This window comes from Nymphaea colorata, unplaced genomic scaffold (assembly GCF_008831285.2).
Source record: "Nymphaea colorata isolate Beijing-Zhang1983 unplaced genomic scaffold, ASM883128v2 scaffold0208, whole genome shotgun sequence".
In the NCBI taxonomy this organism is placed as follows: Eukaryota; Viridiplantae; Streptophyta; class Magnoliopsida; order Nymphaeales; family Nymphaeaceae; genus Nymphaea; species Nymphaea colorata.
The window spans coordinates 21971-37605 of NW_022204714.1; the positions used below are offsets into that span (position 1 = coordinate 21971).

At 51.2% G+C, this 15635-nt stretch overlaps 1 protein-coding gene and 1 pseudogene across 1 annotated transcript; both read left to right on the plus strand.

Annotated features, from left to right (window-relative positions):
* The first annotated feature begins 826 nt into the window (after window positions 1-826).
* LOC116268303 (protein FIZZY-RELATED 2-like) lies at window positions 827-3135 on the plus strand (annotated as a pseudogene).
* Window positions 3136-9848: 6713 nt separating this feature from the next.
* Window positions 9849-10750, plus strand: LOC116268304 (probable 3-hydroxyisobutyrate dehydrogenase-like 1, mitochondrial). The gene is given in 2 exon segments (XM_031650014.1): window positions 9849-10106; window positions 10109-10750. Coding segments are annotated over 2 exon segments (900 nt in total).
* Window positions 10751-15635: the final 4885 nt, after the last annotated feature.

Here is a 15635-nt window from a genome sequence, read left to right on the forward strand (position 1 = left end):
TCCTTCACCCGCCAATCGAACAAAAAGCAAATGATCAACGCCATCACCTACGTCATCTTTCCGGGTGAGCTCAACCGCAAATAGCGAGAGCGGTTAATCGACATCATCGAGGCCAGCCAGTACGAGTTCTTCATCTTCCTCTTCAAGTAATACTCGCGGAAGATGATAAAGGGAATCTACATCTTCGACTCCTCGCAAACCTTCCTCCGCAAGATCTACGGCGAGAAATCCCCGCAGGAAATAACGGCATAGATGGTGCAATAATTCTACAAGTACGATAACGGATCGAGGGAGTTTAAGAAGTTGGACGGGTGCAGGTCCTTTTCCTACTCGATTAGCGCAATCGACCTCCGCAAATGATTCTTCTTTTTATTACTGCCAAGTGATTATTAGGAGCGGACCAGATTATACTGATTTTTAATATGTTCCTGGACGGACAGATCAAGCTCAGCCGCATCTACGATCACAACTTCGACAAAGGCACCGATAAATTGTATTAACCACTCAGGATCGCCGTCGAAGGACTACCCACCGCGCCCTCATCATCCAACGAGCTGAAACAATCGGTACAATCGATTCAGTCCAATACCACCATGCAGATGCCGGAAATGCAGTGCAGCAGGATCACTATCAGCAGGGCAGAACAAAATATCATCGTACTTAAAAGTATATGCAGAAAAATTCTACCTTCATCCCCATCAATAAAAAATTGGTATAGACCAACAACCCTGAGAAGAGGATCAAGGCACGCTCGAGGAGCTATCGAACCTTGAGTGTATAGCAAAGGATAGGTTCGCCTATGGCAGATGCGATATTCAAGTCGTCAATGGCGAAGGGAGGGCAAAAGGTGGAAATAGTCTATGATTACGATACGAATAACCTTCCCAAATTGGCAGCGATTGGCAAGCAGAACGAATACTACGCTTCGGTGACAGCTTCAACCATGCCGAGGACGAGAAGCGCCACCTACGTTGGAGGAGTCTTCGAGAGTATGGTCACTAATCGAGTGGAGAGAGCAGAGACCAGGATGGTGAAAGTGGAAAGAAAACCTTCCAGCCATTCCTCCACATCACTGCAAATCAAATCCCCCAGCAAAAATACAACAAAGACCAACATTAAAGATGGCAATAACGCAGCAGAATATTATTAGAATTGCAAACAGTACACCTTTAAAAACTAACTCAAGAGCAAGGCTCCAAGGCAATTGGACAGGTCATAGCCATCCTCGTAAAAGATGATGATGAAGAGCTGGATGCCCGTCCAGAACGACTACAAGTACAACTTGTTCAACTTGCTCGATGAGCCCATCAATACCAAGTGCTCCACCGGCCTCTGCCACAAGAACTAAATCATCGCTCCCAAAATCAAGAAACGCTGGTGATCCCACCCAGTTTCACTCGAAATCCTCTCGCATTGATAGTACCTTAGCTTCATATCTTCCGATCCAATTTCCGCTTGCTATCCGGAGGTCTATCATATAGACATGCGAGTGTGCGGGTCACAAGGGGTCGCTTCCAAAAATATTAAATTTATTATGCAGTCATAGTATAAGACTTATTTTAATTTTATTACTTATTTAATCAAGCCCAAAAGATTGTCTGCATGGCCCAAATCATGAACCACCCCACCCACACCCCCGCCAAACCCTGGAAGAGCTCTGACGCCCACGGCGACCTCTCCTCCGAAAGCAATTAAAAGCAACACTCCGCCAACTCCGCCACCACCATCTGCTCATCCTCCGACCTCTCAAGTAAGGCCACCATCCACGCAGACTGCGAAAACTTCTTCAGGCCGTATGTGGAAAGCAAGAGCCTCTCGGAGATTGAGGAAGGAGAGAGCTGGGCGATAACCGACCGATACATCCCCAGTCGCAAACTCCTAAAAAAGGACTCGCTTTTCTACGGAGACAGCGAGGGCGACGCCCACAACGAGAACGCTAAGGACGAAGCAGCCACCACCTCCATCTCGGATATTTACCGCAGGTTCATCATGTCGGAGGGGAGCAAATGCAAATAAAAATTGATCGGCACTTACGAGAACGCCAACATCTTCAGGTACTCCCAGCGGACGGCCCCAGTCGCCAACGATAGCCCACTCATCAGCAAGAACGCCAGTCTGGAGTTCGCGGAGGAGGTCTCACTGGGGACCAAGAAGAAGAGAAAGATCAACAAATTGCCATGCAAGGTGCTCGACGCGCCCGCACTGCAGGACGACTACTACCTGAACCTCATCGACTGGTCCACGCAAAACTTCCTCGCCGTCGGACTCGCCTCCAGCGTGTACCTCTGGAACGCCGCCAACTCCAAGGTGACCAAACTGTGCGACCTGGGCATTTCGGACTCGGCCACTTCGGTCTCCTGGGCGACCAAGGGGCCGCTGTTCTCGCTGGGCACCAACAGCGGCGAGGTGCAGATCTGGGACGTCAACAAGATGAAGCGGATCCGCGTGCTGCAGGGCCACACCAACCGCGTCGGCGCCATCTCCTGGAACTCCTCCATCCTCTCCACGGGCTCCCGCGACAAGACCATCCTCCACCGCGACCTGCGCGCCGGCTCCTCCTTCGTCAGCAAACTGGTCGGCCACAAGCAGGAGATCTGCGGCTTGAAGTGGTCCTTCGACGAGCAGCAACTCTGCTCAGGCGGAAACGACAACAAATTGCTAGTCTGGAACAGCCACGCCACCGAACCCATCCTCAGGTTCAACGACCACGTCGCTGCAGTCAAGGCCATGGCTTGGTCCCCCCACCAGCACGGACTATTGGTTTCTGGAGGCGGTACTGCCGACCGTACCATCCGTTTCAGGAACACTCTCACCGGCGCCACTCTGAAGACCATGGACGTGGGTTCCCAGGTGTGCAACCTGATGTTCAGCAAGACGCTGAACGAGATCGTCTCGACCCACGGGTACTCCCACAACGAGATCAACATTTGGAAATACCCCAACATGTAGAAGATCTCGACGCTGACCGGCCACACCTACCGGGTGCTCTATTTGGCAATGAGTCCCGATGGAAGCACCATCGTGACTGGCGCAGGAGACGAAACGCTCAGGTTTTGGAACATCTTTCCCTCCCGCAACGAGGAAAGCAAGAAGAGCAGCAGCATCCTGAACACCGATTGCATCGTACTCAGGTGAATGTTTTTCTATTTATTCTTTATTGCATCCACATCCCATCCCATCTCAGTCTATTCGCCCGATGCAATGCATTCATCCTATCCCTTCCCTCTATCTCTTGGAGCGTTTAGGAAACGCAAATTGCCTCAATTTTATGTATGCGTTGTATGTGTGATCTGTAATTAGGATATCCATCACAAGAAAGTAATCCAGGAGGCCACACCGAATGAGAGGCCGGTGGTCAACCAGAAGAAACGATTGGCGTTGTTCTGGAAGTTCTTGGTCTCAGTGTTCAGATCGGCGATCAGGGTCTCCTTGCTGGCTGGCACAGGGATGGTCTCAGGGTCGTCCTCGCTGGATATCTACAGGGGTACCTCTTGATGGTTCTTTCGAGGTAGACGGTCTCGCCCTCCTCCTCGTTGAAGACTCTGAAAACGCGGGTAAGTTCCTGGAGGTTAATCCATTTGTAAAGGTAGTTATCAGCCCAGTTAGACCTGCCGTTCCATGGATCGGCTGACTCTCCCTTGCGTACGAAGGCAGTCACGTTGGTAACAGGCACGGAAAGCTCAGGCTGTAGGGGATCTCTAATGAGTCCATCTTGTTCCTGTTTGCGTAGCGCTTCCTCCCTATCCTGGTAGGTCTCTTCCCCGATGACGTTTTCAGGGACGGTGGTATAGACGAGGTGTTTTCTACTGCGGGGGATCCATCCCAAGTTGATGATGAACTTGCGGTGGTGGTTGTTGGCCTCGTAGGTCTCGGGGGAACGGATGAAGGTCTCCCCGTTTCTGGACTGCACCACGAAGGGAGCCAGCACCAGGTACCCCTCCTGCTTGCCCCGGTTGCGCTTCACGAAGAATCGACCGCCCTTGATCACGCCGTCCAGGTTCACCTTCTTGCAGTCCCAATCATCCACTCGGAAACGGTTGAATTCGCTCTTGACTGCGTAGATAGGGGAGTACAGTTCTCGGCGGTCTCTCCGCGCTCGACGCGTGCGATGAGTTCCTGTTGATGGGCGCTGAAGTGGTTGGCCTGCTGGTTGGTGAAGTACCAGGCGAAGCCGGAGACCACTGAGGCGAGGATGAGTGCGTTGGGGGTCCTGGGTGCGACGCGGTGACGGAAGAGGTTGAAGTATTTGCTCTCAGCCATTAAAAAGTTATTTATGGGAGTATCAATCTTTGATCACAATGGGGAGGAGGGCAAGGGCGGAGGACCATGAAACAGGAGGGGAGGGATCTGCGGTTTCGAGGTTTGGGAGGGAATGGAAGATATACAAATGGGATATTAGGGGGAGATATGGAGGGGATTGGTTATTTATTTGATTTTATTCATCTGGAAAATGCTATCTTTTTCCGTATGAAGAAAGATTATCACGAGAAAGGTTACTGTTTGTAAGGCTGTTCATTTAAGGGTGGTTGAGGCATTATCGAATTATATTTGAAAATGAGTAACGATTACTAGCGCATGCTCAGGGAGTACAACGTCCCCCCTGGAGTCCTCTCCCCCGAAGAACTCAGAATGCTCCAGCAGGGCGGCATTCAGCTAGACGACAGCGACGGCGAAGCAGAAGACCTCTACGATCCAAACTATCGACCCACCAAGCCGAAACTCCCCAGGATCAACCCCCAACCAGCCTTCTAAAACGAGTCACTGAGGCAAATATACGAGGAACAACTCTCCATGAAGGACAAGCAAATTGCCTACCTGCAGACCTAGCTTTCCCACCGCGACAAACTCATGGAGGCCGAGAGGCACAGACTAGAGTCAGAGCATCAGCTGGAGATTGAGAAGGTCCTGGCAGAGCTGAGGAATGCCCGCGCGCAAGTGGTCAAGACTGAAGGGCAGATTCCGCTCATCAAGTAGGCTATCTACCGCGTAAAGGAAATGAGCACCGGGATGGCCTCGGAATCGGTCTATTTAAGGCTGAAGGACCTGCCCGAGAGGGAGCTGCCGCCTTCGGAGTGGGTGATGGTGCAGGTGTGGGAGCTGCTGTTCCCCTGGAAGAAGGATCTGGAGTACCACAAGAGAGAAGTGGGCAAACTGAGAGAAGAAATCAAGATCCTGAATGACAAGCAGCACGGCCTGCTCAATGAACTCGAGCACTACTCTCGGCTGCTCTCCAGCAAGGACGACGACGAGAAGAGACACGCCCTCAACTATGATAACAACCGCAAGTGCATGGAGCTGGAAATCGACAAACTGAGAGAGGAGGTGGAATTGCTGAGGGAGAAAGGAGCGAGGTATGACGAGTTGCTGCGGGACTACAATTTCACCAAGCAGGAGAAGGAACTGATCGAGGAGAAGATGGGATTCTACGATAAGCAGGCAGCCCAATCCGCACCAGGCGGCGCAAGGCTCAGCCAGGAAGAGGCGCAACGCAGAAAGACCGAATTGCTCACCCAGGACAAAGAGTATCTGACTAAGGAAAATATTCAACTGATCGAGAAAAATCGGCGTCTTGAAGATCGGCTCGACCGTCTAGAAGCATAACTGCTTTCCTAAAAGAACCGTTCCCAATAATACCTGCAGCAGCTTCTAAACTTGAAGACTGATGCAGTTTCCGGATACGAGCAAAAGATCTACCGCTAGATTTCCGAGCTGAAGGAGAAGCACCACCACGAGCTAGAGATGGCCAAGAACAACCTGGTCGACATCTACGAGAAACAACTGCGCTTCCTCAAGGAAGCCATCGAGGAGAAGGATCTCAGGACTGAAATCCTCGAGCGCAACCTGAGGGAAAAGAATAAGGAGCATGAGCAACTCATGATCGACACCAGAGATTTCCAGAGGAAGTTCGATGGTGATCTCTCTGAAACGCGTATCCAACTCAAGATCCGCACTGAGGAACTGGAGAGAGTGAATAGCATTTACCATGAGACTCTGGGCAACCTGAATGCGCATAAGCTGGAGAATGAAATGCTGAGGGAAAAACTGAATGTGGTCAAAGGAGAGTATTACAAGGCGGAGGCAAATGGAAAAGAAGAAATGAGCTCACTGAAAGCGCAAGTAGCTGTCCTTAGAGAGCAACTGGCTAACTACTAAATCATTGAGAAAGAAATGGATGAAGCTGTCATCTCCCTTGCTAAGCTTAGTCCTAACGACAATTCCCTCTATACTCATACCCTCAATTCCATTCCCACTTCTAACAAGCGTCGCATCCAGCAGGCTCTTGGCCTTGCCCAGCGCCTCCAAGCCAAGCAGCGATAGCACTAAGAAACTCTAGAACTGCTGAGGAGAAGAGAAGACGAATTATAGAAGGCAACAAATGAGCTTAAAGTGGCAAGATCGCTGCTGGACAAGACCAACCAGCCCTACAGCTACCTCGTCAGCAATATCGAGTAGAAATAGAAAGAGGTTCTTATGCTGAGGGCCTAGAATAAGAAGCTGGATCAAGGGTATCAAGATATCAAGGAGGAGTATCGCGAGTTGAAGAGACAGTTGGAAGAGGCTGAAAAGGATGTAGAAAGGCTGCTGGTGAAGAGATAGAGCATACAACATATCCAAAGCATACTGATTGATCTCACTCGTGGACCAACCTCAGCCACTCAAATAAACTCCGCCGTTCAGGAGATAAAAGACATCCTGGGCACAACCTCCTTCAAAAAAACCGGTCCTCTCAACAACACAGCAGGCCTAGGGTCCTCTGGCCCGATGGGGGGAGGGTAGCGTCCAACAAACGAGCCACCAAGTTGGTACAAAAAGTTGGTGGAGAAAAAGAAATGATCTTTTCGCATAATATCAAGCAGTCCCTACTATCACGGCTTATATAATATTATGGCTGACCGATTAGGCAAAATAAGCGAGTATCTCAACTCCAATAACCACTAGGCCGCCATGCGAATCCACGCGTAGTCCCCGCAAGCCACCAGCGCCCTCGAACCGCCCCTGCAGCTGGAGCTGGCGAGGACCTTCTTCTACATAGCCGGCGATTACAAACAGTCAATTTAAATCCTGCAGAGGGTGCAAGACTCCCGCTCCGTGGACATCAAGTACGAGGCGAGGATGCTGCTGGCCAAGGCCTGCCACCTCGCCGGCTGTCACCCCAACGAATCCCTCGCCCACCTCAAAGAGCTCAACGGAATCGAGGGAAAACACTACGCCAAGTGCATCGAGGAAGTCAAGAGGATGATCGAAGAGGCAAGCCGAGCTCCCCTCACCTCCAACAACAACCGGGAGGAAGGAGAACATTTCTAAAAGATGTTGAAAGAGGAGGATGATAACTCCATCATCATGGAAGGAATGCCCAAATTCCTAGTCTCCAGGGCATGGTTCGATGCATGGATGCGCTATGCCGGCCTGGAGAGAGGACATATGGACAACCAAAGCCAACAGAGACGGTATCCCGGCCCCATTACTCAATTTCAACTGGTCGATTACCCCTACCGGATCCTCGCCGATCCCCTTCCAGGAAAGGACTACACCAACAGATACATTTTCGGCAGCGCCAGCGACGAGAGCTACGTTATCCTTCCCAAAAAGTGCTGGGAGTTTTTGAGGAGCAAGTACGACGGCATTGAGGTGAAGCGCTTCAACATATCCTTTGTGGATAAGCCCTACGAAGTGGTCACTGAAGTGTTCCTCAAGCGCATATAGATAGCCAAGGAAGATTCCAAATCATTTGCAGCTTTGCAAATAACACGGAAGGAGACTTGGTCAGGCGTGAAGAGCAAACTGGGCAGAATTTGGGGCGAAATCGATGGGTAAATCGTGGAAATTGATGAGAGAGGCACCCTCACTCCAGTCAACTAGGCAGAGTTCTTGGAGGAAGTGGACACAATGGGGAAAAGATACCTCTACAAGCGAGCAGCCCGCAAGCCGGAGCAAGTCTAGCGCTGCGGGAATAAGGCCTGCGGAAAGACCGAAAAACTGATCTTCTGCAAATGCAAATCCGTGAAATACTGCGATAAGGATTGCGCGAAGGCGGACTACAAGAACCACCGCAAGAAATGCTAGTTGGAACTGGCTCACACGCAGCAGCAATCGGCAGTCTTCAAGAATTTCAACCTGGAAGAGAAGGACTTCGGCGGCCTGAAGGGGAGAGTAGGGCTTAAAAACCTAGGAAACACCTGCTACATGAATAGTGGGCTGCAGTGCCTGAGCAACACGAGAGAAATGACCGAATATTTCATGAAGGCAGATTTCAAGGAGCAAATCAACTACAGCAATCCGCTTGGCACGAAGGGCAATCTGGCTTGCACCTACGCTGAACTCATCCGGTAGATGTGGACTGGGTCAAGCGATGCAGTCTCTCCCTTCAAGCTGAAGAAGATCATCGGCAATTTCGCCACCCAATTTTCGGGATTCGGACAGCAGGACTCCCAGGAGTTCATCAGTTATTTGATTGATGGGCTTTCTTAGGATCTTAATTTGGTGAAAAAGAAGGAGACTTTCGAGGCGAGCGAGGAGATAAAACCCGACGACTAGATGAGCAGGGAAAGCGAGCTCAACTACGCCAAGAGGATCCAATCCTACGTGCGCAACCTGATGGTGGGGCAATTCAAGTCCACAGTGGTCTGCTCCACCTGCCAGAGGGTGTCAGTCTGCTTCGATCCCTACCTGCTCATCTCCATGCCGGTCCCGCCCACCGAGTGCTTCATCTTCTTCGTGCCCACCGAACTCAGCAAATGCGCGATCCGCCTTCCCGTTCCTGTCAGCTACTCCACGACCACTCTGGATAAGGTCAGCAAGGAACTTGCATTAAGATACAATAAATTCGTCGATAGGGAGAAGAAATCCGAACCGGAAGGGAAACGAGAAAAAATAGCACCGGAAAGATTGCTCTATTTGCTTATCGATGAGAATACCTACGGTATCGTTCGGTATCTCGAAGGGAATGAACTTATCTCCTCCATCCAAAGTCCAAATTACCTTATCTTCTGCCTGCAGATTCCAGACAGCCAGGGCGGGTAGCCAGTCCTCGCTGATTTCAGAAAGGACAAGCCAGACGGAAACATCGTTTGCTTCCCGAGGTTCTTCAAATTCCCCAGAGTCTTGAACCCCAACCTCAAGGATGAACTGATCATGTAGTCAATCAAGCGCGGCACTGACGACAGGAAATCCCCTTCTCCCTCGGACCTCTTCACCAGCACGAACGTCGTCGATGAAAAACCGTTCAGCAGGTTTACGGTCATCTGCAAGAGGGACACAAAGCTTTTGACCTACACATAGCCCGAAAAGGCAGGCCTCAGCTGGTCCTTCGAGGACAAGGACTTCAAAAACGTCAGTTTGGACGATTGCCTGCGAAACTTCTCGCAGCAGGAGGTGCTCCAGGGCGACAATCTGTGGTACTGCAGTCGTTGCAAGGAGCACAAAGAGGCCACGCGTCACCTGCAGGTCTACAAGAGCAACAAGATACTGGTGATTGCCTTTAAGCGCTTCAACAGGATGAAGAAGCTAAATACTCCCATCAAGTTCCCAGTTTAAAATTTCAACATGGGTCCTTATCTTCTATGTAATTCTGCCCTCACTTAGCCAATAAGAGCAAAGCCCCAGTCCTCTACGATCTCTATGGAGTGGTGAATCACTACGGCAGTATGGGGGCGGGGCACTACACGGCCTACTGCCAAAACTTTTTAAATAAAAAATGGTACGAATTCAACGATAGCCGGGTGAGTGAGTTGAACAGGAGCGAGATAGTGAGCGACAGTTCGTATGTGCTGTTCTACAGGCGGAGGGATTGATCATAAAGCTATCATTATTTCCATCAATAATATTATTCCTCGCGTATCTTAGTAGTCATGAAAGTTGGATGGATTGGAACAGGAGTCATGGGACTCAGCATGTGCAAACATCTACTCAATGCACAGTACTCACTCTCTGTCTTTAACCGAACTCCAGAGAAGGCTAAGCCTCTGCTTGAACTGGGTGCTGAATGGCTGTCCCCTCAGGAAATAGCAGCAAAAGTCGACGTTCTTTTCCTCATGCTGGGCTTCCCCAAGGACGTGGAGACCATGTGTCTGGGAGAAGACGGCATTCTGAAGCACATGAAGAAGGGGTAACCATCATTCCATTCAGCTCCATCCTGGTCGACCACACCACCAGTCGCCCCAGTCTCGCAGTCAGCATCTACAACGAAGCCAAGGCTCTGGGCATCGGCAGCATCGACGCTCCCGTTTCCGGCGGAGACGTGGGGGCAAGGGAGGGCAAACTGGTGGTGATGTGCGGCGGCGAGAAGGAGGAACTGGAGAGGGTCCGCCCCATCATGGAGAAGTACAGCCGAGCAGTCAACCTGGCGGGAGGAGCAGGGCTCGGGCAGCACACCAAGATGGTCAACCAGATCATCCTGGCAGGCAACATGGCAGGCACTGTGGAGGGACTCATGTACGCCAGCAAATCAGGCCTCGACCTCACCGGCACCATCGACACCATCATTCTCGGAGCTGCAAGCTCGACTGCCTTGAATGTGCTCGGAAGGAGAATGGTGGCTGGAAACTTTGACCCTGGATTCTACGTGGAGCACTACATTAAGGATTTGGAGATCTGCCTATAAGAATCCGCAAGAATGGAGCTTTCTTTGCCCTGCCTCGCCCTCGTGAAGCAATTTTACATAGCCCTCAAAGCTCAAGGCGGCAGCAAGCTCGGCACTCAAGCTTTGATCAAAGTCCTCGAGAACCTAAACAACCACCACATCGGCAAATGATAAATCCCTTCCTATATTCCCTCCCCTCCCTATCCCCCTATCCCCCCTATCCCCTCCCTTCCTTTAGTTATGCCATAGGCAATATTCTTTTGATTGCCAGGTGATAGTGTTAATGCGTGAGTTTAAATAATGTTGTGATCATTTCTTGGCGGCCTGTTTAGCGCGTTTGATGGTTTTGATTTCCTCGAGGAGGAAGGCTCTGATGATTCTGGACTTGACGCATCCACCGCAGAGGACGCCGCCGTAGGGCCTGGAGACAGACTTGTCCTTCTTGGCGAGGCGTTTATAGTGGTAGGGCCTGAGCTGGGCGATGCCGTTGATCCTCTTTCCGCAATCGCAGCTGTCGTGGGGGGCACGGGGTCCGTGGCCGCGCTTTTGAACGTACTGCACAACAACTCTGGAGCCTACGGTTAGATAGAGACTTACCGGGAGTCTTCACCTTTCTCACCTTGTTGGACTTAGTGTTGTAGCTCAGCCTGCGTCTGTAGGTCACTCTCTGCACCATAACCTGTGGTTAAAAATAATATTAATAATCAAGAAATAATATCCATATCACCCCGCATACTCAGACGAACTTTCGCACCGCCAGGGAAGATTTTTTTAGCTAGGAGTTCGGAGATGTTATTAGACGCTTGCTCTCCGCGAATTATAAGGCGCTCTGCTTCGAAAGACGCTCCCTCAGGACGTTTAGCTGCTTCTGGTAGTCCAGCTACACCTACTTCAAACGCCGCTATAACTACCTGCAACGGATCGTCAGGTCCGTCTGCTCACCTGAACCAGAACTCTTCACGAGCTTGCTGTATTTCCCCTGCAGCACCTCCAACTGGGTCTCCAGCTAGAAGATCCTCTGATGCTGTAGCTCCAGCACCTCCCCCTCCTTGTCCCCGCCCCCATTATTCGCAAACACCAACTTCTTATATGCGGCAAGTTCTCGCTGGGTGTTCCCCTGCATATCCCTCAACTGCTGCACTTCCCGCTTGAGCAATTCGTTCTGCTTGACGAGGGAGGCGTTCTGGTTTTTGAGGGAGTCGCGTTCGGCCTGCAGGATGTCGCGATCGATACTCTTCTCCATTGATATTATAAACAGATTGATAAGGAATCAATTGCTCTCGCGGATGTAGAGGATGTTGTTGCAGCGGATCAGGATCTCCCCCAGCTCGCCTCGGCTCTCACCGTTCACCACCTACTCGGCGTTGGTCAACTGAATTACTAGAGCAGTACCAAGAGGTTCATGTACTCGTCCTTCGATTGGAGGATCCCGCGCAATTACCACCCCCACTTGAGCATCACGCTGATGACCTTTCCGTGGAGGTCGTGGAGGAAGGGTTCTGGGTTTTCCATTTGCAGCTGAATAACACAAGGCGTACCGAGGTCGACATCTTTATCTCTTATAATTAATAATAGGGATAGTGGTAGGGTGATTGCTGTTGTTTTGAATGTGGGTGATATATCATGGGGCGGGTCATTTCTTGAGCATCATGTAGCGCCAGTAAATGTTGTAGATGAAACATTCCTCGTAGGTGACTGCTGCGAAAGTGTTGGGGTAGTTGACCCAGAATACCTTTGTCACTTATTCGCTCAGCTATAAGCGCCATTTCACCTATTTTCGCATAGTGTCGAACACCACGATCTCGCTGCTGTTCAGCAGCACCAAGGCTGACCCCTCCCTGTTGAACTTCGCATGCTTCTACTACTATAGGGTAAATTTGGGAAGATCGACGCAGAGGATCTTGTCGTTTCTGAAATATTTCTTGAACTGGGTAGTAAGAGGAGTACGTTGAAGAAGCTGAAGCAAGCCTTGACTTGTGTGTTCCACCAGCGAATGGTGCCATCGTACGAGTAGGAGGTGAATATGCCGTCATCGATGACTGTCAGGTTGTAGATGTTCATGACGTGCCCCACGAAGACGTGCAGCTTCTGGATGCCGGACTCGGAGTTGACGTCGTAGATGCGGATGCGGTTGTCGAAACCCGCGATTATCAGCTTCTTCCCCACGATGTCGCCGCGGTTCACGGGGATTTGGTAACGACGCACCTTGTCCTTGTTCCAGAACAGAATCAGCTCGTCCTCGTCGCCTGTCAAGAGGACAGAGTTAAGAACCAGACCCATCCTGATGGCTTTTTTGTGATAGCTGGAGTGCTGCACAACGATATTGAGGGTATCTCGTTAGATCAGCAGGCAGCTGGCATGATAGCCGATGAAGATAGACGTTGGCTGCAGGTGCAGGAAAGCCACCGGCAATCCCTTCGGTTTTATGGTGAAGTGGAGCACATCTGGCGCAGAAACCAGCCGAATGCTGCCATCAGATTCTCCGATCAGCCAGCAGCCGTCGATGAAGTTGCTGACGGCAGTGATGAACTCCTCCTTCTGGGAGGTGAAGACGTACTCCTCGGAGTGGGCGTTGATGCGGGAAGACCTGTCCTCGGCCTGCCTCACCCCGTTGAGGTAGAGGAAGATGGTCTTGATGTCCTCCTTGTCCTGGAAGAAGAAGGTGTTCTTGATGGTCTCTCCGATCCTGTACATCTTCTCCAGGCTCACCTTCTTCTCCTGCTAGTTGAGCCGGTACTCGTTGAGGTTCTCTATGAGTTCCCTGCCGAGGGAGACGTACTGGGTGATTTCCTCGTTGTACTCCTCCCGCTCATCGGTGAGGCAGATCTCGTTGGGGACGCAGACTCCTTCGAAGTATTTGATGAATTCGCTAAAGTCGATGAACCTGGTCACGAAATTGCCCTCCACGTCCAGGCTTCGCAGCTCTCGAGCCTCGGGGTCGAGGTGGATCCACACGTAGGGAACTGGGGTCCTAAAGGTCTTCAGGATGAGACCGTTGGAGTAGTTCCAAATCCTTATGGCGTGCTTCGTGAAATGGACCACCAATTTCTTATTGCTATTCGTAAAGAATCCCTCTATTTTGGGCGCCTCGTCGATCTCGATGTTCCTCAGCAGGACCTTGTCCTTGAGGTTCCAAATCTCGAACTTTTCGGTGGTGTGGGCGATGAGGAGGTGGGAGGAGAGGGAGACCTCGAGGATGTTGAAGTTGACGATGAGGGCGTTGGTCTTGATCATGAACAACTGCTTGGCAGTCTCTATCCTGTGGAAGGTGATGGCCCGCTCGTAGCTGTACCCGATGCAGGTGTTCCTATCGTAGTAGGCTAAATTTTTGATGATGAATTTTTGGCCGATGTTGATCACCTTCAGCACGTTCTTGGAGGAGAGGTTGATCAATTTAATGGTGAACTCGCTGGAACCCACCCCCAAGACTTCCGATTTCTGGTCGAAGCAAAGCGTGGTGATTGAACTGCCGTAGTCCCCCACCTCCATGTAGATCTCATTCTCGCGGATGGGCTTTATCTTGAAGATGCAAAGGTAGGAATTGTCAGACATGGCCAGGAAGGTATTGCTGGCATCCACTGCGCTGTAGGATTGCCGGCCGTCTGTTTGGGTCGGCTATTTCAAGCTTTTAATCTAAATGAAACTGTGGGAACGGATGTCTTCGGTCACCTTGAAAGCGTAGAAGACGTTCTTGTTCTTCAGGCGAGCCACGAAGTACTCCTAAATGATATACGCCTCATCGAATTTGATACCGCAGAGGTGGTACTTCCGCATGTAGCAATAGTCCTTTGGCTTCTTGAATTTCTCAAGGGTTTCGATGATATTGGAGAGGACTTATATTTCCTTCTGCTTGGAGAGTTTGGGATTGAAATTATAGGTCTTAAAGGGTTCCTTCAGCAGCGGCAGCATGACCAAGTTGGAGATGAGGAGGTAGTAATTCCTCTTCCTCGATTAGGGCTGCAGCATCAAGTCCTTGTTGAGTCTCTTATCGTCGATGATCCTCTTCATGCGCTTGAAGTGGCTGTAGTTGAACTGCGCGGTCAGGTTCTGCTGGTTGCTGTTCACGCTCCGCATCCACGCCTTCTCGCACTCCGCCTCGTTCCCCGATAGGTACAGTCCCACTGCCTTGTTGTTCAAGAGGTCAGATTCGTACCTCTCCTCGTCGAAGAAACGCACCCACAGCAGGTCCTCAGCGTTGCGGAAAGTCCGAGCGTAGAAATCCAGGATCTAGGGGATGAGCTGGTGGAAAGTTATCCGCTCCTACGGCTTCCCCGACATCATGTCCATCACTTTCTCAGCGATGAAAGCCGTGGTTTCCTTGTTGAGGTTGGACTCCTCCATCTTGCTGAGCACTTCGCGGGGGTTCGCCCGGTCGCCCCGCGCCCACCTGCGCTCCGAGAAGAGCAGTTCGAGCATGATGAGGCCGAGCTGGTAGATGTCGGACTTGCTGGTGAGGGCGGGGATCAGCTTGATGGACTGCAGGTAGTTGCCCTCCTTGGCGCGGTCGCGGAGGTAGTCGAAGATGCTGCCCTGCTCGGGCGACCAGTACTCGGGCGGCCCGCCGATGCTGGAGTTCTTGACCAGTTTGCCGACCACCAGGTTGACGCAGCACATGTTGCCGATCTTGAGGATCCTGTCGTTCTCGATGTAGACGTTGTCGGGGGCGACGGCCTGGTGGATGAGGCCCCGCTTGTGGATGTAGTTGAGGCCGACTGCGATCTGCAGGAAGCAGTTCATGGCCCGCTTGGAGTTCAGGTACTTGTTCTTGTCCGAGAAGAAACCCTCGCTGATCCAGTCCCTCAGCGTCTTCCCTCGCAGCTTCTACAAGAAGATGAGGATCTTGCCGTGGGCTTGGTCGATCTTGAAGGCCTGCGCAACGTGGATGTGGTAACCCACCTCAATCCACTCTTTTATCCGCTCCTTCACGATCTCCTCCTACTACTTCCCATTCAGCTTCTTGTGCTACTCTAGAGTGAGGATGGTGTATTCCTACTTGAGCACTGGATTCGCAGGGGAGTAAAGTCGATATAACGGGTGCTTCTTAAGAGGAGCGCCA